Source organism: Gopherus evgoodei, chromosome 1, assembly GCF_007399415.2.
Source record: "Gopherus evgoodei ecotype Sinaloan lineage chromosome 1, rGopEvg1_v1.p, whole genome shotgun sequence".
NCBI lineage: Eukaryota > Metazoa > Chordata > Testudines > Testudinidae > Gopherus > Gopherus evgoodei.
In genome coordinates this window covers 343,415,170-343,439,669 of record NC_044322.1, presented here as the reverse complement: position 1 = coordinate 343,439,669, position 24,500 = coordinate 343,415,170, and the positions used below count along the sequence as shown (strand labels likewise).

General features: G+C 46.6%; 1 protein-coding gene across 3 annotated transcripts in view; it reads right to left on the bottom strand.

The window, feature by feature from the left end:
- Positions 1–24,500, bottom strand: part of PTPN12 (protein tyrosine phosphatase non-receptor type 12) — a 166,057-nt gene that overhangs the window by 80,973 nt on the left and 60,584 nt on the right. For all 3 annotated transcript variants that reach the window (XM_030557090.1, XM_030557178.1, XM_030556997.1), the window contains 2 exons: positions 23,606–23,714; positions 900–976 (listed from right to left, as the gene is read on the bottom strand). In XM_030557090.1, the coding sequence (XP_030412950.1) occupies positions 900–976; positions 23,606–23,714 (186 nt within the window). The remainder of the gene's footprint in view (positions 1–899; positions 977–23,605; positions 23,715–24,500) is intronic.

The window sequence follows — 24,500 nt, the reverse complement described above, 5'->3', positions numbered from 1 at the left end:
ATTTTTCAATTTATAAGTTATACAAGACTGTTTTAGTCAGAATATTTTTATTTTTAAGTCAAAAGCAAATATTCCCAGACAATGAACATAAAAATTTGACTGAACTTTGAAATATTTGTTAAAAATTGCTCAAATCAAATTTACGTCCAAGTGGACAAACTTTTTTAAAAAAAGGAAGAATTAGAGATTAAAAGCATGCCCACTGAAGAAAAGTGGATCAGAGTTCCAGGAAAATTTAAGAATTGTCACTTCAGATCATACAGGCAAAAGGCAAAGCATAACAGCATCCTGCCATGACTCTACTACCTGAAAAGTAGGTTTTCAGAAAGAATGCTACTTTTATTGTATTAAAATAAGCCCGCTCCCCAATAGTGATCAAACATTTCCTAAAACATAGAAGATTTGTATATAAATATTCCATATCTACCATCTCCATGCAGTGGTGAGCCTTTGCACAGGCTTACCACTGGATGGAGATGTAGAGATACGTTGACATGTGCTTGAATATTCTATAATAAATACGCAAATTATATACATCTTATTTTTTAATCTTAAAATATCCTATCATTTTCCTGTGAGAAGTTTCTTATAAATGTTACCTGGAACTATATCTCAACAGAATGACAGACCTGCTGAAATAGTGATAGGTTAGCCAATTCCGAATTAACTTTTTTTTTTTTAAATAAAAGTACAATGTATAGTATAAAGTAACATTAGACATTAACTCAAAGTACACACCAACATGTTCAAAAATTAAATAAAATTATGCCAACTGGAAATGTTCTATAGTAAGATTTGAGTTCTTATTTCATAAGGTTTGTAAAATAGAGATTAAAATTGCATTTCCATGAAATCAAAACTCCGAAGGTATTTTAATGTAGTCAGATGTTAATACATACCTTAATAAAATTTGCATTGATATAGTCTGAATCTTGCGGGAGTGTTTTTAAAGTCAGTTTAACTCGGCTGTGGTCAACTAAAAGAAGATAGTTTTTTAGTGAAAAATAATATGTGTTAAGATATATCTATTACATAAATAAAAGTGTTGCTTGATGCAGCAAATTAATCATTAAACAAAATGTTTCTTAAGATGCATAATAGTTTCCAGCAGATACTAGTCAGTCAATGAAATTAGTAATATCTGAATGAGCTAATTTAGGTGGGAAAAGGCAAGAAAGACAGACCTACAACCTAATACACCTCTAGAATGTGGGTTCACATATAACACGGTAAAGCTCTGACATGCTGCTCTGCTTTGATAAGGGGCAGAGGGTCTCAGAGGCAGTCAGGGGCTCCCCCCCCACAAGGTCTGGGGGGCAGGAGCTGTGGGAAGGCACTTTTGGGGGCCCTGCAGTCCCAGAGTGGCCTGGGGTATTAGTGGGGGGCCGGGAGCAGCCCACTCTGATTCCCTCGCCCCGGCCCCAGCCGTGTTGCTTGGGCGAGGAGGCTTGGGGGAAGGGATCCTCCCCGCACTCACCAGCAGCAGCGGAAGCAGAGCAGCGCAGCCTCAGCCCACTCCACTCTGCCAGCTCCCAGCTGCAGCGCTCCGCTTCCCACCACATGTGAGTATGGGGGGGGGGGGGCAATCCTTTCCCCAACCTCCCTGCACTCACCTGTGGCAGGAAGCAGAGTGCCGCGGCTGGGAGGTGGCAGAGTGGAGTGGGCTGGGGCCGCATTGCTCCACTTCCCACCACTGGCGAGTGTAGAGGACGTCCTTTCCCCAACCTCCCTGTGCTCACCAGCAGCGGGAGGTGGAGGAGCCCAGCCTCAGCCAGCTCTGAGCCGTGGCGTTCCGCTTCCCACTGCAGGTGAGGGCAGGACCTTTCTCCAGCCGCCCTTCTGCAACACAGCTGGGGCCGGGGGCAAGGAAAGCGGAGCAGGCTGGGGCCACGTCGCTCTGCTTTCCGCCGCAGATGAGTGTGGGGAGGCATCCTTTCCCCAACCTCTCCGCACTCACAGACAGCGGGAAGCGGAGCGCTGCGGCTGGGAGCTGGTAGGGTGGAACGGACTGGGACCAGGTTGCTCTGCTTCCCACCACTGCTGGTGAGTGCCTGTCAGGGGGCAGGGAAGGGTGGATAGGGGTCAGAGCAGTCAGGGGACAGGGGGGTTGGGTAGGGGATGGGATCCTGGGGGTAATTAGGGACAGGGGTCTCTGGAGGGGACGGTCAGGGAACAAGGAACGGGGACGGGGGCAAAGCAAGTTTGATATAACGCGGTCTCATCTATAACGCAGTGAGATTTTTGGTCTCCCGAAGACCGCGTTATATCAGGGTAGAGGTGTAACTCCAATTTGTCAACATTAAGCAAAAATGTAATACAATATTAAATATAACAATACTTATATCTATACAAGCTTTTATATAGAACTTTTCCTCTGTAGATCTCAAAGCATTAACAACCCAGTTTTACAGATGGGAAACTGAGGAAGAAATAGCTAGTGTGACTTGGCCAAGGTCATCCAGTAGATCAGTGGCACAGCTGGGAATAGAACCCAGGTCTCCTGAGTCCTGTCCATTACTCTATTCTTAAAGTCTCACATAATCTAGGTTAGATATAAAGGATATTTGCAGTCACAGTTAAGGGCAACTACATTTATATTCCTCCTCTATATTCCACCAAGGGCACCTACTCTAGGTTCCCAGCTAGTTAGCCATCATATTTCTTAGGCAGGTTTCAGAATAGCAGCCGTGTTAGTCTGTATCCGCAAAAAGAACAGTACTTGTGGCACCTTTGAGACTAACATTTATTTGAGCATGTCTCTCTCCTGACTAGGGTTTTTCCCTGCCTCATACAGTGATATTCCCAGCAAGCCAGACTGTCTAAATAGGCCAGCAGTTACGCTTTGCTTTCTCTTCAAAGGCTGCTGGCAGTTACAGTTGCTTGTAGTTATAAGTTACCACACAGTCCTTTATAAGCAAGCACATTTATTTTTAAGGTGAAAACATTACACAGAAAATGTATTAAAAACAATAAAAGAACCACATACATCCTAATAATCTTAACAGAGATCACTCCCAAGCTACAGCAGGGGCTCTAGTAGGAGTCAGTCTTTCAAACCCCATAAAAAGTGTTTTCTTCTGTGATTACAAGTTAACAGCTTTAGCTCAGAACTAGCCCACTCTCCCCACAAATAAGTTACCATATGTACTCATTCATAAGCAGAATATTTTTGGTAATAAAGTAACGCAACAAAGAGCAGGGGTCGGCTTATAAACAGGTCTACATCAAAATTTTATGATTTTTAACTCTATGGAATCATTGAATTGAATAGAATATTTAATACACTGTCATTTTGTTTATCTGGAGAACCTGCAGGCATGGAACCCCTCAGCTCCCTGTGGCCACGGTTTGCCGTTCCCAGCCAATGGGAGCTGTGGTAAGCGTTGCCACTTCCCGTAGCTCCCATTGACTGGGAACGGCGAACCGTGGCCACAGGGAGCTGAGGGGCTCCATGCTTGCAGATGCTCCAGGTCAGGGGTCGGCAACTTTTCAGAAGCGGTGTGCTGGATCTTCACTTATTCACTTTAATTTAAGGTTTCACGTGCCGGTAATACATTTTAATGTTTTTTTAGAAGGTCTCTCTCTATAAGTCTATACATTATATAACTAAACTAGCGTTGTATTGTAAAATAAACAAGGTTTTCAAAATGTTTAAGAAGCTTCTTTTAAAATTAAATTAAAATGTTTCTCTTACGTTGCCGGCCCGCTCAGCCCACTGCTGATCTGGGGTTCTGTTCACCTAGGCTGGCAGCAGGCTGAGCGAGGCCTGCAGCCGGGACCCCAGCTGGGAAGGGTCTGGCAGCCAGAACCCCAGACCGGCAGCGGGCTGTGCGGGGCCGGAGCTGGGATCCCAGACCGGCAGTGGGCTGAGCAGCTCAGCCCACTGCCACTCAGGGGTTCCATCCGCTGGCTCCTGCCAGCCGGGATCCTGGCTGCTGGGCCCACTCAGCCCGCTGCCAGTCTGGGGTCCTGGCCCTGCCCACATACAGTGGGTACCTACCTTCTCCCTGGTTCTGGCCCATTCTCTTCCTCTCTCTGCAGTGAGCTGAGGGTGGGAGTGGACTGAGCACAGGGCTGGGGGTGAAGGGTCTGGCCAGGAGCTAGAATGAGGAAGGGGGCTCAGGGGTTGGGCAGGAGGTTTGGGTGTGGGGGCACTGACCTGGGCAGCTCCCATCTGGTGTGAGGGGTGCAGGTGGGAATGGGGAGAGGGGTGCAGGAGCTCCCATTTGGTGCTCACGATGGGGATGTGGGGGGTGCAGGGTATGTGAGGGGGTTCAAGAGTCAGGGCAGGGGGGTGCCAGAGTCAGGGCTGGGGTCATATATGTATGTGTGTGTGTGTGTGTGTGTGTGTGTGTGTGTGTGTGTGTGTGTGTGTGTGTGTGTGTGTCAGGGAAGAGCCCCCTCCCACTCACCCACTCGGGGCCCTGCAGCGCACCGCACAAGCACAACTAGCACTCCCCAGCAAGAGAGTCCCCTCTGGCTGTGCCTGGAAGAGTCACCCCAGGCGGCGCATAACCCCACGGAATGCGAGCTCCTCACCCCAGGGGTCTCTGGCCACCACCGATTCCTGCTCGCCGGCACCTGCTACGCGCTCAGCGCCGCCGGGCTCTCTGCTCCTCCCAGCTCGCGAACAGCAGGTACTGATCCATGGCTGCGGCCGGGTGCCTCCTCCTGGGGATGCTCAGCAGCCGTCACTGCTGCTGCCGCCACTGGCCTCTCCTGTCTTCACCACCCCTGCTTACTGCCGCCAGGAGTTGGGACTGGGTCCACAGCGAACCCGCTCCCGCGGTGCGCCACCAATCCACCATGGCCGGCTATACCAAGGCGGCCCAGGTGAGTGGCCCCTCCACGCCTCTGGGCAGGGCTCCTCAGTGGGTGAGGGGATGTGGGAGCCCATGGGCCGGTGGCTAAGGCGGCTCCTCTCTCGGGGGGGGGGGGGGTTCTGTCCCTCACTGGCTGTGCATCCTTGGGACTCCGTCAGGCAGCAGTGTGCCATTAAAAATTGGCTCGTGTGCCATAGGTTGCCTACTCCTGCTCCAGGTAAACAAAACGTTCCAACCTGCCAGTGGCTTACTCTGACGCCGGGAGCCAAAAGTTTTCCAACCCCTGAAATTTAGGTTCGGCTTATGAAAGGGTCATACCGTTTTTGCTATTTTTACCTATCCATTTTGGGGGGCTGGCTTATAAATGAACAGGCTAATGAATGAGTATATACAGTTGTTTTTCCTTTATACAGCTTGGGCCTTTGATTTTGAGACTCCAGTAACAGGTAATCAGTAGACCAGACCTCATTCCTCAGGACGTAGCTTCAAAAGGCTGGGTTTTTGCATTACTGGAAGTGGGGAATTTACATTCATCATGAGATTTCTCCAAATCAAACCTCCGGACACTTCTTCCAGACAACAACTTCTGGGACTAACATGGTTCACTACAGTCCTTTGAATTTCTTAATACTTCCAAGGGTTCACCTCACATTTCTCCCCTAGAGAGATTACATGGAATCCTGGCCCACAAGAACCTTTGCATGTAATACAATGGACTCCAAAGATACTTAAACTTATTTCAAAAAGAGTTTTTGAAGATATAGCAGGAAATTGCCATATCTGTCACAACTGACATTGTTACTCCAAGTTATTATTTGCCTCTTAAAGGAATATATGGCAACATATTCCCAACACAGAGTGCTAAACACGGACAAGGAAATGCAGCTGGTTGAGAAGACCAGATGCTGATCATGTGAACTATAGTAGGAGGTACTGAGTGTGGCCTAGGAGAACAGTATGCAACAGAAACTAGATAAGAAATTGCCTAAATGCTGTCTCAGCATATTTTGTCTTCAGAAAAAAGTATATAGCAAGAGGTAGGAGGAAAAAGTCTTTGCAAGCAAACTCTGGGATAAATACCCAAGGGCTCAGGTTCCCTCTGCCTACCCAGTTTTCAACAGAGCATTCCAACTGACTTCCGGATTGCTACAACCTATTTAAAAATTGCTAGCCATGGGCATTTCAACCAGAAACACCAATAATATACTAGATGCTCGATGGAGTACCAAAGTAGCATGCAATATATCAGAAGTAGAATTTACACATAAGCTTTTAAAGCTAAAAATTCAACCAACATTGTTTCTATCCAAAACAAAAAATTGGCAAAGGGAAACAATGGAAACGTTTTAATTAACACAGTCTCTGGCTTACACCTAAAACAGAATATTTTTTTCAGCTTGTTTTGCCTTTCATATTTAGCAGGCATTTACTCAGATGTTCCTGTATTTGAACGGTTTAGTATTTGTTGTATGAACCATAAGCAACTGAGCCTTCAGCATAAAGTTATTCAGTCACAAAGCTTTGGTGACCAGAAAGTACTGTGAATCAACAATTGTGCAAGATCAGTATAACAGCCAGGTATTTTGTTTTAAGTACTCTAGGTTACTGAAGAATTTTAAAGCACACATTCAGCTCTGTTTAGGGACTCAGGATATGCTAATATTGCTCCATAAGAACCATCATATTCAAGTGGTTTATTTATAAGTACACAACTATAAATGCTTACATTTTAAGCTAAGAATTTCAACTATGACGCTTCTTTCTCTAGAGACAGATCACTAATGAAAGTTTGCCCAGGGATGTAGCAGCTCTCTCCATCTACTGAGGAACCTTAATAATCTTTCTCATTTGTTGCTTGGATATTTTATGATTCAGGAAAGCTATAGGTCTTTAAGTACAGTCAAAGTTAGTGAATTCTATTGCAGTCTCATTACTGTGATTATTAAGGGGATACTAGGAAGTTAATCCTTTTTAGGTGCTATGGAAAAAAATAAACTAATCCTGCTCAGTAACAGTTAGTACACTTTGTTGACACTTTCAATATAACACAAGTAAAGAGACAAACGTATTAACATTCTTTAACTGAATGTAGCAAATACATCTGTAGGTAACCCATGTTATTCGCCAATTGTTCATTCCATTTGATTGCGATGCTTCATTATTATTTGGCATTCCCATTAATACAATATTGAATAATAAATCCTGTTTTAGGTTGTTTCTAAATCAAAAAACATGTTTAGAGTGGAGATTGCCCTTGGAGTCTAAACTCAGGCAACATTGTCACTGACTTTCAGTTTGGCTGTGGCCTGGGATTAGCATTAGGTCATTTGCAAATGAAAAAAAAAAAAAAAAAGGCTTGTGCCTTCCCCCCACCCATCTCTCCTTCAGAATATAGAAAGGAGACTTGAAACTTTTAAAAAACAAGCCTTTTTTTTAAAATACGTGTTAGAAATTCATATCCCGTCTACTCTATTTTCCCCAAAGACACCATGGATGGCTGGAGATTTAGGAGGTATTTTTTGTATCTTGAACGATATTTTTAAATTAGAAGACTTCCATGAAAAGTGGATTTTTGTTTCTGCTCTTGTGGCTCACTCCCTAGCAAAAAAGGGGAGATCGTGCTCTCCAGAGCAATTAACTGTGAGGTCAAAAGAGAGTATTAAGTCTTCAGGTGGAGAATAAGCATCACTAGCAAGACAACCCATAAGGAAGGAAGGCACTGTTTTCAGCCAAATGTTGTTAACAAACAGGAATGGAAATATAGGAAGTAGGCCATAAGAATTACTTCTAAACAGCATGCTTCCCAAAGTTTTTAATTAGATATCAGCAACAAAGTAGCACTTTTATGTGTTGCTACAATAATTTACTTCAAGCAAACATATTTGGCAAGTTAATATGTAAAGCTCCTCAGAAAGCATCAATTTCACTCCTGGGAAAATTATGCACCACTGTGCATGCGCAGAATTCACTCCCCTCACAGATTTCTTTGCTTCCCTGCAGAAAATCAACTTTCTGACGGGAAAGCAAAGAGAAGTTACAAGAGCACTCATGCACTACTCCCTAGCAGTGAAGGCACATCGTTTCAGGAGCAGCTGACAGAGAGTCAAATTACCGCAGGGCTGAGGACACCCCAACTAGTGGCTCCTACCCTGAGCTGGGATCAGCTGCTAGTCCCAGCTGGGCTGGAGGCAGGAGAAAACAAGACTTCCTTTTCCCCTGCAAGCAGTTCCTGGGGCTGTCAGACGAACCCCCAGAAACCTCCCCCAGCTTCTGGAAGCTCAGCATCCTCCCCTGTTTCCTGCCACCATCGCTCCACAGCTGTGGAGGGAGGGGCCACTGTATGGGGAGCTGCTCCCCCATCCCCCGATAGCTGCTCCCCCTATGCATCTGGACCTCCCATACCCAGACAACCCTGCAAAGCCTCACCTGATACATTCAGAATCCCCTTAGCCCTCCATACCCAAACAAACCCCACTGAACCTCAACTCCTTTTATTTGGAGCCCCCCTGCACCCAGCCCACCCCCAGTGAGCTCCCTGCACTCAAACCCCCACCCTGATGCCCCACTCCCTGCACCACCTTTAACCCCCACATCCAGACCCCCATGCAACTGACCCCCAACTAGCTTCACCCAGACCCCCACCCCACTAAGCTCCACTTCCCCAGACATTCCCCCCCACTGAGACCCCAACACCCAGACTATTCCACTGAGCCCCACCCATTTTTACCTGGAAACTCCTGCAGAGTCCTATTGCCCCTGCACCTGGAACCCGCACAATGAGCCTCAGTGCATCCAGAGCCTCCCACACCTAGACTTCCCACTGAGGGCTTGCACCCAGATTGTCCCACACAAAATCCTCTCACCCCACCCCTGGATACCCCCACACCGAGCCCCTTCACACTTGGATCCTGCCTGGTTGAACTTGCCTGCTCCACACCTGGTGTACCTGGCGCACAGGGGCAGGGTCCCAGGGTGTTTCTGGGACCCAGGCCATTTCTGGGACCCAGACCTTGTACTATGTCAGGGTCAGCTGCAGCCTCACCGCTGAGCATGTCCTGGGGGTAGGAGGGCTGCAGTGTGATCTCCCACCTTCTTGCAGCCAGTGCCCTGTGCTTCCCATTGCCATGTTGGAGCCTCTGCATTTATTTATTTACGAGTAAAGCTTGCAGAATTTTAAAATATTGTGTGCAAAATTTTAAATCTTTTGGCACAGAATGACCTCAAGAGTACAGTTTATAGAACTACAAGAAGAGCTGCAAACCTCACTAGTTTTAAGAGACAGGACACTTAAAAAAATAAAGATCCAGAGAATCCCTTTGAGTGTATGTTATATTGCTATTATAGTAACATAATTACTGTCATGTCATACTCTTTAATCCTATTCCACCCAAACACAGCTCAGCTGCAAAAATTCGTTTATGAAAATTGTTGAAAATATTCAGAAATGGACTTATGCAGCCTGGCCCCACTCCCTGGGTCTCAACTAAATCACCTACCTACACTTCTGGATCCCCACTTTTCAAGCTGCAAGCTGAACTTGAATCCTGGTTCACCAGCCCTCTGCTGCCAAGCTCTATATAACTACAGAAAGTATGCGCAGTTATCAAATTAACCCCGCTCTGTTGGGAGAGCACGAAGCAGCGGCAGATAGGTCCACTATGGCAGGGAGACAAACCAAGATGTCTGGTATCTGGCTACAGCAAGATAACTTCACAGCCCATTATACTGTGGGTGCCATTGTCTGGTGCGTAGAAAAAGGTGCATGGCTCCTTTAGGGGGTAGATAGCCAGAGAGTGACTTGTTATACCAGCCTCAGACACGGTCAGCATAGGGATGCTGACCCATCCCCTCCACATCAGATGACTAGAAGAGAGGGGAGACTATTTAGGTCCACAATGGTGCAGGAAAAGCCCTCTCTCACCTGGACTAGGCAGAACAGCAGGAACTAAATCACTTTGTTCTCTCATGACGCCATGTATGCATACAAAATGGGAAATGACTGCCTAGGAAGAAGTACTGTGGAAAGGGATCTGGGGTTCACAGTGGACCACAAGCTAAATATGAGTCAACAGTGTAAAATGGTTTGGAAAAAAAAGAAAGGGAAAAAAAGGCTAATGTCATTCTGGGATGTATTAGCAGGAGTATTGTAAGCAAGACACGAGAAGTATTTCTTCCGCTCTACTCCTCGCTGATTAGGCCTCAGTATTGTGTCCAGTTCTGGGTGCCAGATTTCCAGGAAAGATGTGGGCAAATCGGAGAAAGTCCAGAGAAGAGCTACAAAAATGATTAAAGGTCTAGAAAATATTATTAGGAAAAAAAACTGGATTTGTTTAGTCTGGAAAAGAGAAGACTGAGAGGGGACATAACAGTTTTCAAGTACATAAAAGGTTGTTAAAAAGAGGAAGAAGAAGAATTGTTGTTCTTTACCTCTGAGGATAGGACAAGATGCAATGGACATAAATTGCGGCAAGAGAGGTTTAGGTTGGACATTAGGAAAAACTTCTTAACTGTCAGGGTGGTTAACCACTGGAATAAATTACCCATCACTGGAGATTTTTAAAAGCAGATTAGACAAACACCTGTCAGGGATGGTCTAGATAATACTTAGTCCTGCCTTCTGTGTGTGATGGACTAGATGACCTCTCAAGGTCCCTTCCAGTCCTATGATTCTATGAAGTAGCAGATTGGTGAGAACAGCAAAAGGAGGGAAAGAGACCCCCCCCTCCTGAGCAGCAGAAGAAGAAAAGGAGAGTTTCAGCTCATTGGCGCAGGGCTGTAACAAACAGGAAGGAGGGTGTCCCCCCACCTTCCTGCTGGTCATAGCAGGCATGTTAGAGCCTATGGGGTAAGGAGTTCCACACCCAGCTCATGGGGGACCAAGAGGCGCTCGAAGGACCACAGGAAACCAGGGGGTAGGATCTTTGCCACATGGGCAAGGGATTGGACACAGGACCACAGCTGGCAGATCCCAGAGTGGTCTGCATCTACCAAATGGATATCCCTTTACTGGGAAGTACAGATCTAAAAGGAAACAAACACACCCTGTGGTGAACTAGCTGGGTATGGGTGCAGGGATGCCAACAAAGAATTGATTCAGGTTGTCTGGGCAGTTGCTTCCAAAGTTGTTTCTGCAGTAATACAAGGCTTACAAGGTGTAATGGGTTGCCCAGAGCCAGGACACTTGAACAAACAGATGGCAAGAGGAGAGCGACATGATTGGTTGTGGTGATTCTTATCAGCACCAAATACAGATTGCAGGGTCAGGGTGTTAAAGTGAGTCCCTTCCATCCAATGATGCAATAGGTGTCTGTAAAGGGGACTTCAGTGAGGTTCAAGGAACTTGCTCCCACCTAGGCCCCCTGAGAGGAAAAGTGGGCAAGATGGGAGGGTGGTCTCTTACCCCTCCCTCCAAGAGGGCAGGAGACACTGAACTTAGTGGACAGCAGAACAAGCAAACAGGCTATGTGGGGGATCTGGTCTCCTACGAGCTGTGTTGGACACGTCTGGGGTACACACATCTTCTACAGAAGTTATGGCATTACACAGCCTTCAGTTGTTGCAGCAGCTGGGAGCTTCCACAGGTGAGGGAGGTCTGTAAGTGGTTTTAATGGAAACCCAAGCTCCAGCTTGGGAGACAGGTGATCATCACATGAGGCAAACTCCTCACCAGGGGGCAGAAGCCCTTACAGGGGGGTAGGGAGATGTTAATTTATGAGAACCCTACAACTCACCCACTGATTGGGAATGTGAATTCCCAGGACAGAATTGCTTTCCCAGGGGTAACTGCTAAGGAACAGGGCACTGAGGGTGCCATTCACAAGTATGGTTATACTGGGGTGGTTTACTCAATGGGAGTTCACTTTCTCAGGACAACTAAAGATAAAATTTTGAGAAGTGACTTTGTAGACATCTCACTGTTGCACAGGGAGGTGCTGACAGAGAGTAAGGCCTGGTCTACATTATGTGTTTATACCGATTTTAGCAGCGTTAAACCGATTTAACGCTGCAGCCGTCCACAGAACAAGGCCCTTTATATCGATATAAAGGGCTCTTTAAACTGGTTTCTGTACTCCTTCCCGACGAGAGGAGTAGCGCTGAAATCAGTATTACCATATCGGATTAAGGTTAGTGTGGCCGCAAATCAACAGTATTGGCCTCTGGGTGGTATCCCCACAGTGCACCACTGTGAAGGCTCTGGAAAGCGATCTGAACTCGGATGCACTGGCCAGGTAGACAGGAAAAGCCCCACGAACCTTTCATAGATCATAGATTATTTGAATTTCATTTCCTGTTTGCCCAGCGTGGAGCTCTGATCAGCACGGGTGGTGATGCAGTCCCAAATCCAAAAAGAGCTCCAGCATGGACCCTACGGGAGATACTGGATCTGATTGCTGTATGGGGAGACAAATCTGTTCTATCACAGCTCCATTACAGAAGACGAAATGCCAAAGCATTTGAAAAAAATCTCCAGGCTATGATACAGAGTCCACAGCACAGTGCTGTGTGACAAACGTAACAGAAAGCCAAAGAATCAAATGGACGCTCATGGAGGAAGGGAGGGGGGACTGAAGACTCCAGTTATCCCACAGTCCCCGTAGTCTCTGAAAAGCATTTGCATTCTTGGCTGAGCTCCCAATGCCTGTAGGGTCAAACACATTGTCCGGGGTGGTTCAGGGTATATCTCGTAAATTTGGTCCCCCTCCTCCCCCCGTGAAAGAAAAAGGGAAAAAAATCATTTATTGATTTTTTTCAAAGTCACCATATGTCTACTTGTTATAAACAGATAGCTAAGGGTTAATGTCTCTTTCACCTGGAAAGAAGTAACCTGAAACACCTGACCAGAGGACCAATCAGGAAACAAGACTTTTTCAAATCTGGGTGGAGGGAAGTTTGTGTCTGAGTCCTTTGTGTTCTGTCTGTCCCTCTCGGCTATGGGAAGGATTTTTCTATCTCCTGCTTTCTAATCTTCTGTTTCAAAGTTGTAAGTACAAAGATAGGTTTGGTTTTTTTTTGTATTTACATGTGTGTAGTTGCTGGAGTGCTTTGAATTGTATTCTTTTTGAATAAGGCTGTTTATTCAATATTCTTTTAAGCAATTGACCCTGTATTTGTCACCTAATACAGAGAGACCATTTTTATGTATTTTTTCTTTGTATATAACGCTTTCTTTTTTAAGTCCTGTTGGAGTTTTTCTTTAGTGGGGAACTCCAGGGAATTGAGTCTGTGCTCACCAGGGAATTGGTGGGAGGAAGAAGTCAGGGGGAAATCTGTGTGTTAGATTTACTAGCCTGACTTTGCATACCCTCTGGGTGAAGAGGGAAGTGCTTGTGTTTCCAGGACTGGAAATAGGAGAGGGTGGAGTCCCTCTGTTTAGATTCACGGAGCTTGCTTCTGTGTATCTCTCCAGGAACCCAGGGAGGGAACACCTGGAAGGGAGAAGGGAAGGGAAATGGTTTATTCCCCTTTGTTGTGAGACTCAAGGAATTTGGGTCTTGGGGTCCCCAGGGAAGGTTGTTGGGGGGACCAGAGTGCCCCAAAACACTCTAATTTTTTGGGTGGTGGCAGCTTTACCAGGTCCAAGCTGGTAACTAAGCTTGGAGGTTTTCATGCTAACACCCATATTTTGGACGTTAAGGTCCAAATCTGGGAATATGTTATGACACTACTGCAAGCTGCTGGTAGACACGGTGCTGGGGCAATGAACAGCAGCATCCTCTCCCCTCCCTTCCCTGGTGGCAGATGGTACAGTGCAGTAGGACTGGTAACTGTCCTCGTCATCAGCCCGTGAGTGCTCCTGGCTGTCCTTAGGCGAGGTCGGCCGGGGGCACCTGGGTAAAAATAGGAATGACTCCTGGTTATTCCCGGCAGATGGTACAGAACGGCTGGTAACCATCCTCATCATAGCAACTGGGGATGAACTCCATCAGCCCTCGCCCTTTCATGTCTAAAGAAAAGATTCTGTACTGCCTGGACTATCATAGCAGCGGGATGCTGCCTCCCCCTCATTTTATCTCACTAAAATCTCTTTATTCCTGCATTCTTTATTACTTCATCACACAAATGGGGGGGACCCTGCAATGGTAGCCCAGAAGAGTTGGGGGAGGAGGGAAGCAACGAGTGGGGTTGTTGCAGGAACACTCCCTAGAATGGCATGCAGCTCATCATTTCTGTGGGATCTGACACAGAGCGGCTGTGCTCTCTGGTTCTCTGATACACTTGCCTCATATTCTAGGCAGGACTGACTATTTTTAGATACAACATAAAGGAGAGAATGACCCGGGGGGTTATTCCCATTTTTGTCTTTGCACCCCCGGCCGACCTCAGCGAAGGTCAGCCAGGAGCACCCATGACAGCAGCAGATGGTACAGAATGACTGATAACAGTCTCTGCTACCTTGCAAAGGCAAATGAACGCTGCTGCATAGCGCTGCAGTACCGCCTCTGTCAGCGGCATCCAGTACACATATGGTGACAGTGACAAAAGGCAAAACGGGCTCCATGGTTGCCATGCTATGGTGTCTGCCAGTGCAATCCAGGGAAAAAGGGTGCGAAATGATTGTCTGCCGTTGCTTTCACGGAGGAAGGAATGAGTGATGACACTTACCCAGAATCACTCGCGATGCTGTTTTTGCACCATCGTGAATTGGGATCTCAACCCAGAATTCCAATGGGCGGGGGCGACTGTGGGAACTATGGGATAGCTACCCACAGTGCAACGCTCCAGAAATCGACGCTAGCCTCAGTACATGGAAGCACACCACCGAATTATCGTGCTTGGTGTGGCGGCGTGCATTCGACTTTATACAATCTGTTTTACAAAACCGGTTTATGTAAAATCAGAATAATCCTGTAGTGTAGACGTACTCTTTGTTGGGGCAAAGCAAGTAGGGCAATGAAATGCCCAAGCAGCCAAAGGTGACTAGAACATGGAAAAACTGGGAAGCTGCCTTCCTGATCTATGTGGGCTTTATCGCAGAGGCTTACCTAGATAGCACTGTTCAGATATATGGATATAATCAAGTGTGCATATCATATGTTATGGGGCATGTCTTGGTTTATCTATGAGGAACAGTTTAGATTGTGGGCAGCAACACAAACCAGTGGGACACACCACATCAGACACTATGGTTAGAGTAGATAACACCACAGGCTGGTTTCCATACTGACAGTTCATTCTGTTGCAAGCCCACCAGAGGCCTGAGGCTCATAATGACATTTGCTGGGCATTTAATGAAAGTAGTTTTCGTAGCATCTGAAAATTTAGGCATGCTTGCTAAATGTGCTTTAGAGCCGCAAAGCCTGCAATTACCACAGCAACCGTGAAAGGCTGCAGTAGTGAAACAGAATGGATGGGTAAGTCAGGTGCTGCCCATAGACCTCTGGGGGCCAGAGTAAAGTATGGGGGCCAAGGCACAGGAAGGGTGGGAGTGAGCTGAAAATGCGGGGCTGGACAAGAAGTGTCATCTCCAATTAAGCTGGAGGAGTTAAAGGTGTCCCTCTGGATTATGCTAACAAGATAGATGGGACATATTTGTGGGATAGGTTTACTGAGGAGTTTAGGATCCCCTTTACAGGGGAAATAAGTCATTATGTCCAAAAATTTGAAATCCCTAGTGATAATGGGTCATATTGTAATGAAAAAGATTACAGAAGAATTAAAGAATAGGGTAACAGGGCCATGCAATCATCTACCGCTACAGAACATGTGTTTCTCCCCTGAACTTGGTCCCTAAGGAAGTTCCAAGTGAATAATCATTTAATTCACCACCTGAGATACTCATGGGGTAGCTCTGTTAACAATGGAATAGATCCAGATTTGTGGTCTGTGCACACGGTTAGGTCTTATGGCTGAAGGTCACTGATGGCCAAGTGTGATATCAAGTCTGCTTATTGACTGCTACCAGTGCATCCTTCCAACTTTGAAACAGAAGCCCATAATGTTATAGGACACTATTTTGATAAAGTTATGTCCATGGGATGGGCAATATCCTGTATGGCATCTGAGAAATTTAGTACAATACTACACAGGGCTGTGATGCTGGTTTATGGCAGGTAGTGCATAATTTAGGTGACTTTATACATGGGCAGGGTAAATTTGGATGAGTGTGTTAGCCTGATGGACAACTTTGAGGCACTAGTCAAAAAACTAGGGGTACCCCTAGCAGGAGGAAAAAAACAAAACAAAAGGGGCCTTCCACAACACTGACCTATGTAGATATAACATAGTGGGTATATTAACTCCTTTAGGATAAGCTTCTGCAGCTATTGGGCTTGATTAGGAAAGATAGGGGGCCACAAAAGTTACATTTCACCAGCTACAATCTGTTAATTGGGCATCTTACCTTTGCCTGTCAGGTGGCCGTTCTGGGTCTAGATGCTGCAAGCAAAGCACAGAATGCCTCTGCAAGCACAGATAGACCTCGCCATTTTCTAAGCATTACTAGAGAGATGAAGGAGGATTTGGGAACAGTTTCCAAGACATTTTAATAGAGTGTCATTGTAGAGGGAGAAATGGATACTTGCAGATGGTTTAAAGATACCACAAAACCTGTACCACCCAAATCATCTGAGTGTGTTTCACCAAGACAGGTCATGCACCCCAAAATGACTGTTCATATGGATACAAAAAGGGATACCACAGAATAAAACATTTTTGGAACATTTTCTCATTTGGTTGCAGTGGTTATTTGGGGACCAGAGTTTGCTAATAAAACCGTCTATTTCTGGTGTGACAACATGCTGGTGATACATGTTATCATTTACTAATCCTCCAGATCACAGAGTTATGAGGTATGTAAAGGCATTTGTACTACATTTACGTTTTAATATCAGTTTCTCTTCCAGACACGTGCCCAGGGCTGATAATGTCATATCAGATGCATTGCCTTATTTTCAGATGGACAGATTCTGGTAGTCAGCAAGGAACCAGAATGGATGCTGCTAGCACTACGGAACCTTCATGTATGACAACTGTCATTGTACTGCAGAGATAAGTGGCTCTGTGAACATTGCAGAGCTACAAAAGAAGTCTTAATGATTTTGTTCAATTTCAGGAGCAAGAGAGCACGTTACCCACATGGTCCATAATGGAAGAATGAGTGCAGCAGTACATGGTGTCATTAGCAGCTCGGCAACTTGCATCATCAACCATCTCCACTCACCTACTGGTCCTTATGTTGGTCAATAGGCTGAATGGTTACTCAGATGCTTGTAGTGTGTTGTTAGTTTTGAGACCATCCTGCTAGAAACTTCAAGGCACTAGCCCTAAGGAACATACATGCCATCCCATCACTATTACTGTGCTTAAGGATCTGGTATGAAATGTAAAGCCCACACATCAGGTTTATTCATGGTGGCATTTCCGTTAGCACATTTTGGAACTTTTAGGATCAATGAACTAGCACCTGGGTTCTATAGGGACTCTTCTGGCAGGGCTATGGAATTGAGGGATATACACTGGGAGGGACGATTGGTCATACTAACTTTGAGGGAGTCAAAGATAGTTTCAGCAGGTCAAAGATAGATCAAGGAGGTGGGGTGAATCCATTATTCTGCAGGAGGGTGATGAGCCGGGAACTGCCCTGTGGAGACTGAGGGTATATGTGGCAATAAGGCCAGGGAGGGATAGGCCCATTCATGGTGATGGGAGTCCCCTCACAATGTACCAGTTTTAAGGTGGGGTCTGATGAAGCTGGGGCTTCCAGCACATGAGTTTAGTTCACTCATTCAGGATTGGGGCAGCAACAGCAGGAGCCCAGCTGGGTCTGAGAGCTAATGCAACTCAGGCAATTAGGTGCTAACACTCTGAAGCATACAGAATGTACGTGAGACCCCAGGTGGGGAATCAGTGTTAATTTTCCCGTGTATTCCAGATGTTGGAAAATGAGTCACACAGACATTGGTGTGGATCTGCAGGCACAATATTGTTTACTGAATGCACAGACAGGCTTCCAAGTTGCCTGGAGGTTGCAGCTAGACCTCAGTGGTAAAGCAGCCCTAAGCTGGCATGAGAGGAGGGGGTATAAGAACATAATAGTCATATTGGGTCAGACCAATGGTCCATCTAGCCCAGTATCCTGTCTTCCAACAGTGGCCAATGCCGGTGCTTTATTCAGAGCAGTTGTTATGGGACCATGCATGTTATGGGACCAGCTGTTGTCTCTTCTGTACACTGGGGTGGCCCGTGAGCAGGCACCAGATATGATTTTTCCCCAAAGTGAACCACAATGATTTGGGAATGTGTAAAGAGGTGGACTTAATGATCAAAGCAAAGAGGGTCTTGGGGCAGATCCTGGAACTTTTCCAGGAGTAAAAATTATTTGGTCAGACGTGTTGCAATACAGGGTGTGGCAGGAAACTGTGAAGCCCCCTTGGGCTGACAAGGCTAGGAGCTATATGAATAGGGAGGGGGCCAAATTCACAGATGGAATGGGGGATTGTTAATTTCTCACCCAGACAGTCTAAGAGGCACCAGAATTATTCAGGGAGACTAGGTCCACTTGTCAGCCTTAAGGTATATGTAACTGATTATGGAATTACCCACACTGTACACTTATCTGTCAGGTACTACCTAACATTTAGTAATAAAGTTGTAGTCTAGCCAAACCCCATCCAGTTTTATCATAGCAGACAATGGCAAAGTCTCTGGGAGAAATGTTGAAATGTAACATTTTGGGGAAAACGGTAAACATCACAGCTGCAGAATTGCTGAGTTAACGGAGCATCACTCAAATAAGGGGGCAGTTCACATCTCTTGGAGCTGCTGTTTCAGGCTGTCGGGAACTCCAGAAGGAACACACTGCACTGGTTTATCTTTGTTTTCCAGATTCTCTGTAACCCTTACAATTCCAGAAGCCTTTTCTTTTTTTTTTTAAATGAGAGCTGAGATTCTAGAGTACAATTCTGTAGGAGAGGGTGAATTCTGCAGCAAATTCTATGATTACAGAATACACCAAACCCTGGATATTAATATACATTTATGGTTCCAGTTTAAAGTTTAAAAATTGGTCCCTCTGGATAATCCATGTTCAACATTTTAAATTAAAACAGAATTTAAGGTAGAGTATTAAAAGCTGTGTAAGCAGCCTAAAATAAAACATGCACTGATTTGTTTAGGCTGGAACTAGAATGGAATATAGTAACAGGTATGTCATATACTTCTCTCTGGTGGCAAAAGCAGTTTCTGCAGAATTTAAAGACTGGCAAATGCTTTATAAAAATATATTGTGTCTTATTCTCCTTTATGACAAAAAGATCCATAAGAGTTTTTCCCAAAAAAGTTCTCTGGCTTTCACTTTGATACCAACATAAAATCTTTTTTCCCGTAGTTCACTGGAGGACCTCTTGAATATATGAAAATATTTTCAGACCTCAACTGAGCAGGAATTGTACTTCTAGACTTCTGATTTTCCTGAATGCCACCAAGTTCACCTGAGGTCTGCTACACTTTTCATACAGCTGTTGAACACTTAATTCAGTTCTCAACTCCCCTGCATACAGCTGTGTTCCACAGAACTAATATGGGTATTTTTTCTAGTACATTTATATTTAAATAACTAAAAAGACAAAGGCTCTAACTGTCCACGCACACCATTACCACCAAAATTAAATCTAAGCGATGTTAAAATGATCATTCAACAGTGCACCAACTGACCAACCAGATATCTAACAAGGCTTCTTTCCACCTCTTTATTGTTATAGGAAGCATATGTTTAGCCTTCTCCATAAGTTCCTATCAAAGATGTCTTTTCAGCATGTGTGGAAGGTCATCAAATTTTGGACTATTTCAGATCCAGGTGGGGAGCTGCAGACTCTTGGAGGCCGCACTATCTGTCAGCCACTGACAGACTGGAAAGATTTCCTTCTGCCCATGACATCAAGAGGTCAAGGGTCTTAGAAACTTCTTGTGCCTCCCTGGTGGTTAATCTACATCATCATCTATCAATCATAGCACTACTCCAACTGAAACTCTTCTAGACAACTGTCACTTGTTCTGAAAACTCAATACAAAGACCCTCACTGCATTGGTCTCCGGCCTGTTTATAAATCACTTTCATTCATTCTCTGTTCATTAGCCCTGGACTATTGCTTTCCCTAAATGAGCATCCTAACCCTGTAGGTTGGCATCTGTGTTCAACACCTTCCACTCCAGAAGTGGTCAGAGAGTTGCTATCCTCAAAGGAATGACTGCTTCAGATAATGCCACACCTTTTTAGATATCTTCAGATATAAAATCTGTGGTATCCCAACTTTCTACTGCACCAGAAATATTTCAGATGGACTACTGGGGAAGTAGACTAAGGGCACTACAGCTTGACTTTCCACCACTGATCCTAGTGTCTGCAGCAACTCCACACTGTTCTTCTGATGAAGAATCAAAGCTTTGCCCTAGCCCTGAAGTTTGTCATTTTATTTTGTAGAGGCTGCTTATTAGGGCTTTTAATCTTGCTCCAGGACCTACCAGCTCCTGCTAGACACTGACAGAACTCTTCTGGTTTATTACCTACTCGCTGCTTATTGGGAAACTGCAAGCCTCTGACACTGCCGGCCTGGCTGTGTTTACAAATTAGCTCCAACCAGTCAGTCATCCAGGTAAGGATGGACACCTGCCTTTTCTTTCAGTGCTGCAGCCAACATCATCATAATCTTGGTAATTGTACTTGTGGATGTAGCCAGTTCAAAAGGCAGGACTTGTTGCTGAAAGTTCTGCCCCAGGATGGCAAACTGTAGGGATGAAGCATGGAAGTATACAACAGGGGTCAGTAACCGATGGCACGCAAGCCGATTTTTAATGGTACACTGGAGCCTGTCCAGACTCCAGCATGCCATTAAAATCCTGCCCAGCCCGGCCCGCTCTCCTCTGCCTGCCGCTCCCCCCGCGGGGGGCAGGGAGCAGAAGCATAGCCATGCGCACAGGGTGGGCAAATGGCCCCACTCCCAGGCCGGAGCGCTGGGCTTAGCACAGCAAGCTGCCGGCCCCTCCCTCACCTTCTCCCTTCCCCTGGAGCCCTGCTGCTACGTGCACAGCGCTCTGGGGGTCGGGGTTGCGCACTCCCGCAGAGCAGTATTTGGCTCTGCGGGGAGGCAGAAACGCTCCCCCCTCCCCTGGAGCTATGCTGCCCTGTATGTTCCACAGGGCAGTGTTTGGCTCTGCAGGGAGGCAGAAATGCTCTCAGCTCAACTGGAGCTCTGGCGCCGCACACGCAGCGCTCCAAAGAGCAGGGCTGTGTGCTCTTGCAGGGCAGCGTGGAGCCTCATGGTAAGGGGGTCCAGGGCCGGGGAGGTTGGGTAAGAAGTGGGGGCAGTCAAGGGACAGGGAGCAGGGTGGGTTGGATGGGGGGTAGGATCCCAGGGTGGTGGTGGTGAAGGGCGAGGGTCTCTGGAGGGAGCAGTCAGAGAGGAGGGGGTGTTGGATGGGGCATTGGGAGTCCCAGGGTTTGTCATGGGGTGGGGGGCGGGGCAGTCAGGGGACAGGGAGCAAGGAGGGTCTTAGGGGGCAGTTATGGTGTGTGTGTGTGGGGGGGGGATGGCGGTCAGGGAACAAGGAGCTGGGAGGGGTTGGATGAGTTGGGAGTTCAGGGGGGCTGTTAGGAGGCAGGGGTGTGGAGAGGGATTGGGGCAGGCAGGGAGCGGGGGGGGGGGGGAATGGAAGTTCTGAAGGTCCTGTCAGGGGGTGGGGAATGGCTGGATAGGCATGGGAGTCCCAGGGGTCTGGCTGGGGGCAGGGGTGTGGATAAGGGTCAGGGCAGTCAGGGGACATGTAAGGGGTAGGGTCTAGTCAGGGGACAAGGAGCAGGGGGGTTGAGAGTTCTTAGGGGGGCAGTCACCCAGCCCTCTCCCCAGAGCCCTGACCACACACACACACACACACACACACACACACACACACTGCCCTATGCCCTAATCCCTGCACCTCCACACACCTCCCAGGCACCTGCCCTGAGTCCTGTACCTCCCTCATACACACCGAGCCCTCTGCTTGACTCCATCTCCCCCCCCCGCCACACACACACACACACACACACACAGCCTTGAATCTGGCACCCCCCCACATACCCAGCCCTCCCTCTGCCCTGGCACCTGCACCCCCACACATACCCAGCCCCCAGCCCTGACTCCAGCCCTCTGCCCCTCCAGTGCACCTGCCCACATCCCCATCCGGAGCACCAAACGGGAGCTCCTGCAACCCCTCCCCCCCCCCCACATTCCCACCTGCACCCCTCACATCAAATGGGAACTGCCCAGGTAAGTGCCCCACACCCCTCCCACATTTTAGCTTCCGGCCCAACCCTTGTGTTCAGTGTACACCCACCCTCAGCACAGAGCAGAGAGAGGAAGAGAATGGCCAGAACCAGGGAGAAGGTAGGTACCCACTGTATGTGGGCAGGGCCGGGACCCCAAATTGGCAGCAGGCTGAGCGGATCCAGCAGCCGGGATCCTGGCTGGCAGGAGCTGGCGGATGGAACCCCTGAGCAGCAGTGAGCTAAGCCACTCAGTTCACTGCCGGTCTGGGGTCCCGGCCGCAGGCCTCGCTCAGCCCGCTGCTGGTCTAGGTGAACAGAACCACAGACCAGCAGCGGGCTGGCGGCGTAAAATCAACAACATTTTAATTTAAATTTTAAATAAAGCTTAAACATTTTGAAAACCTGGTTTATTTTGCAATACAACACTAGTTTAGTTATATAATATACAGACTTATAGAGAGACCTTCTAAAAAACATTAAAAGGTATTACTGGCATGCGAAACCTTAAATTAGAGTGAATAGATGAAGACTCGGCACACCGCTTCTGAAAGGTCGACGACCCCTGGTATACAAGATTCAGAGAACATAAAATGTACTCAGGTGCACTGATTGAATAATGGACTTTAAGGATTCCATGCTTAAAGCTGAGACTGAAGATGACAACTTTTTTTGAATTCAGAACTGGTTGCAGACCTAGCATCATTTCTGGAACAGCAAAGTATGAAATAAATCCCTGCACTTCTCAAACCTCCTGGGACTGGATTAATGGCCACTCTGTTCTCAAGATATGGTTTTTCTATCTGAGCTCTTTGCCACTTGCTTATGTTAGAGCAACAAATGAATGAATTGCTGAAAGCGTTTACACTGAACCTATGTAAAAGTATGATTTTATGATACTTTTGTCATTCCATCCCATAAGCTCTTCTGCCAGGGACCAGGTTTTCCTATGTATTTATATAGTGTCCAATACAATGGGGCACTAATCCTAACTGGACACTACCAATATACAAAAGACTCACCAGCGACTGAAAATTTCCCCCAAAATCTTTGTCAAGGGTTTAAATTTAGCCTGTATATAAGTAGTATCTGTCATACCACAAACAAAGCCATATCCACAGTTTACATTGGTATGCCTTCACTTCCCACCCCAAATAAGTAATTTCTGATCCCTTAAGGGAAGGGATGGGGAAATCAATATTAGACACCCAAACCTGAATTAAATTTCAAGACTGAATTAATTTGGTGCTTGTGATGTGAAACGTGTTGGTTTGACAGGCCTAGAGACCAAAGTCCACTATTCACTGCAAGTTTGTTTTGCAAAGTAAAGTAATTTTAAAATAGAAACTAGGAGGCTGAAATAACCATATATACCAGGGCAACACTTCACTTTAAAGGCCGATTAAGAGAGTCTCGACAGCAAACCTTTATGCAGAGAACAATTTCCATTTAACTTAACTGTACAACAGAATGCAAATAGTCAAACTGGGAAGGTACATTAACATTTTTCTTTGTTCTGTATTAGAAGAATCAAAAAACTTACATGGCAATATGTCCTTATATCTGTTCTTTTTAACATTTTCTTCTTTCTCTCCAGTGACTGTTGGATAGATTTTTTCAGTTCTATATTTGGATGATAATCTTCTTAACCTCTGAAATAAAGATGTTAAAGTTTAAGCAACATTAACATCTCAACATAATGAAAGCTTTGAGCAAATGAAGTACATCAGTATTGTACTTCACACTGTACTTCAAAAACAAATCTATTCATAATTAAGGCTACAAGTGTGTCACAGAAGTCATGAACTCTAACTTTCTGGGACCTCCAGGACTTCTGCAGTGGCTGCTGCAGCTGGCCTGGAGCTTGGGCAACGCTGGGCCAGCCACACCAACTGCAGGTGGGACAGTCTCGGACCACGACCCCCTCTCCCTGCAGCAGCAGCAGCAGCAGGAGTTCAGGTGTGGGAGGGGGATCAGGGCTGGGGCACAGGAAGGGGTGAGGGCTCTAGGCGGCGCTTACCTTGGGAGGCTCCCTGGAAATGGTGACATGTCCCTCCCTCTCAGCTCTTAGCTCTGCGCACTGCCTCCATCTGCAGGCACCACCCCTGCAGCTCCTAGCTAGTGGGAGCTGCGGAGTCGGCGCCTGGGGCAGGGGCAGCATGCAGAGCTAGGAGCTGAGAGGGGGACATGTCACCACTTCCAGGGAGCCTGCCAGGCCCACCAACCCCCCGCCCCATCCAGCATCAGCAGGAGTCCTGGACCACATGTTGCCTCCCCCCACCCCCACGAGCACCTGTGGCAAGATTTAGTCAGGGTTATATAGTACAAGTCATGGACCGGTCATGGGCTGTGAATTTTTGTTTATTGCTCGTGACCTGTTCATGACTTTGACTAAAATTACCCGTGACTAAATTTAGTCTTATTCATAACTCACCCTT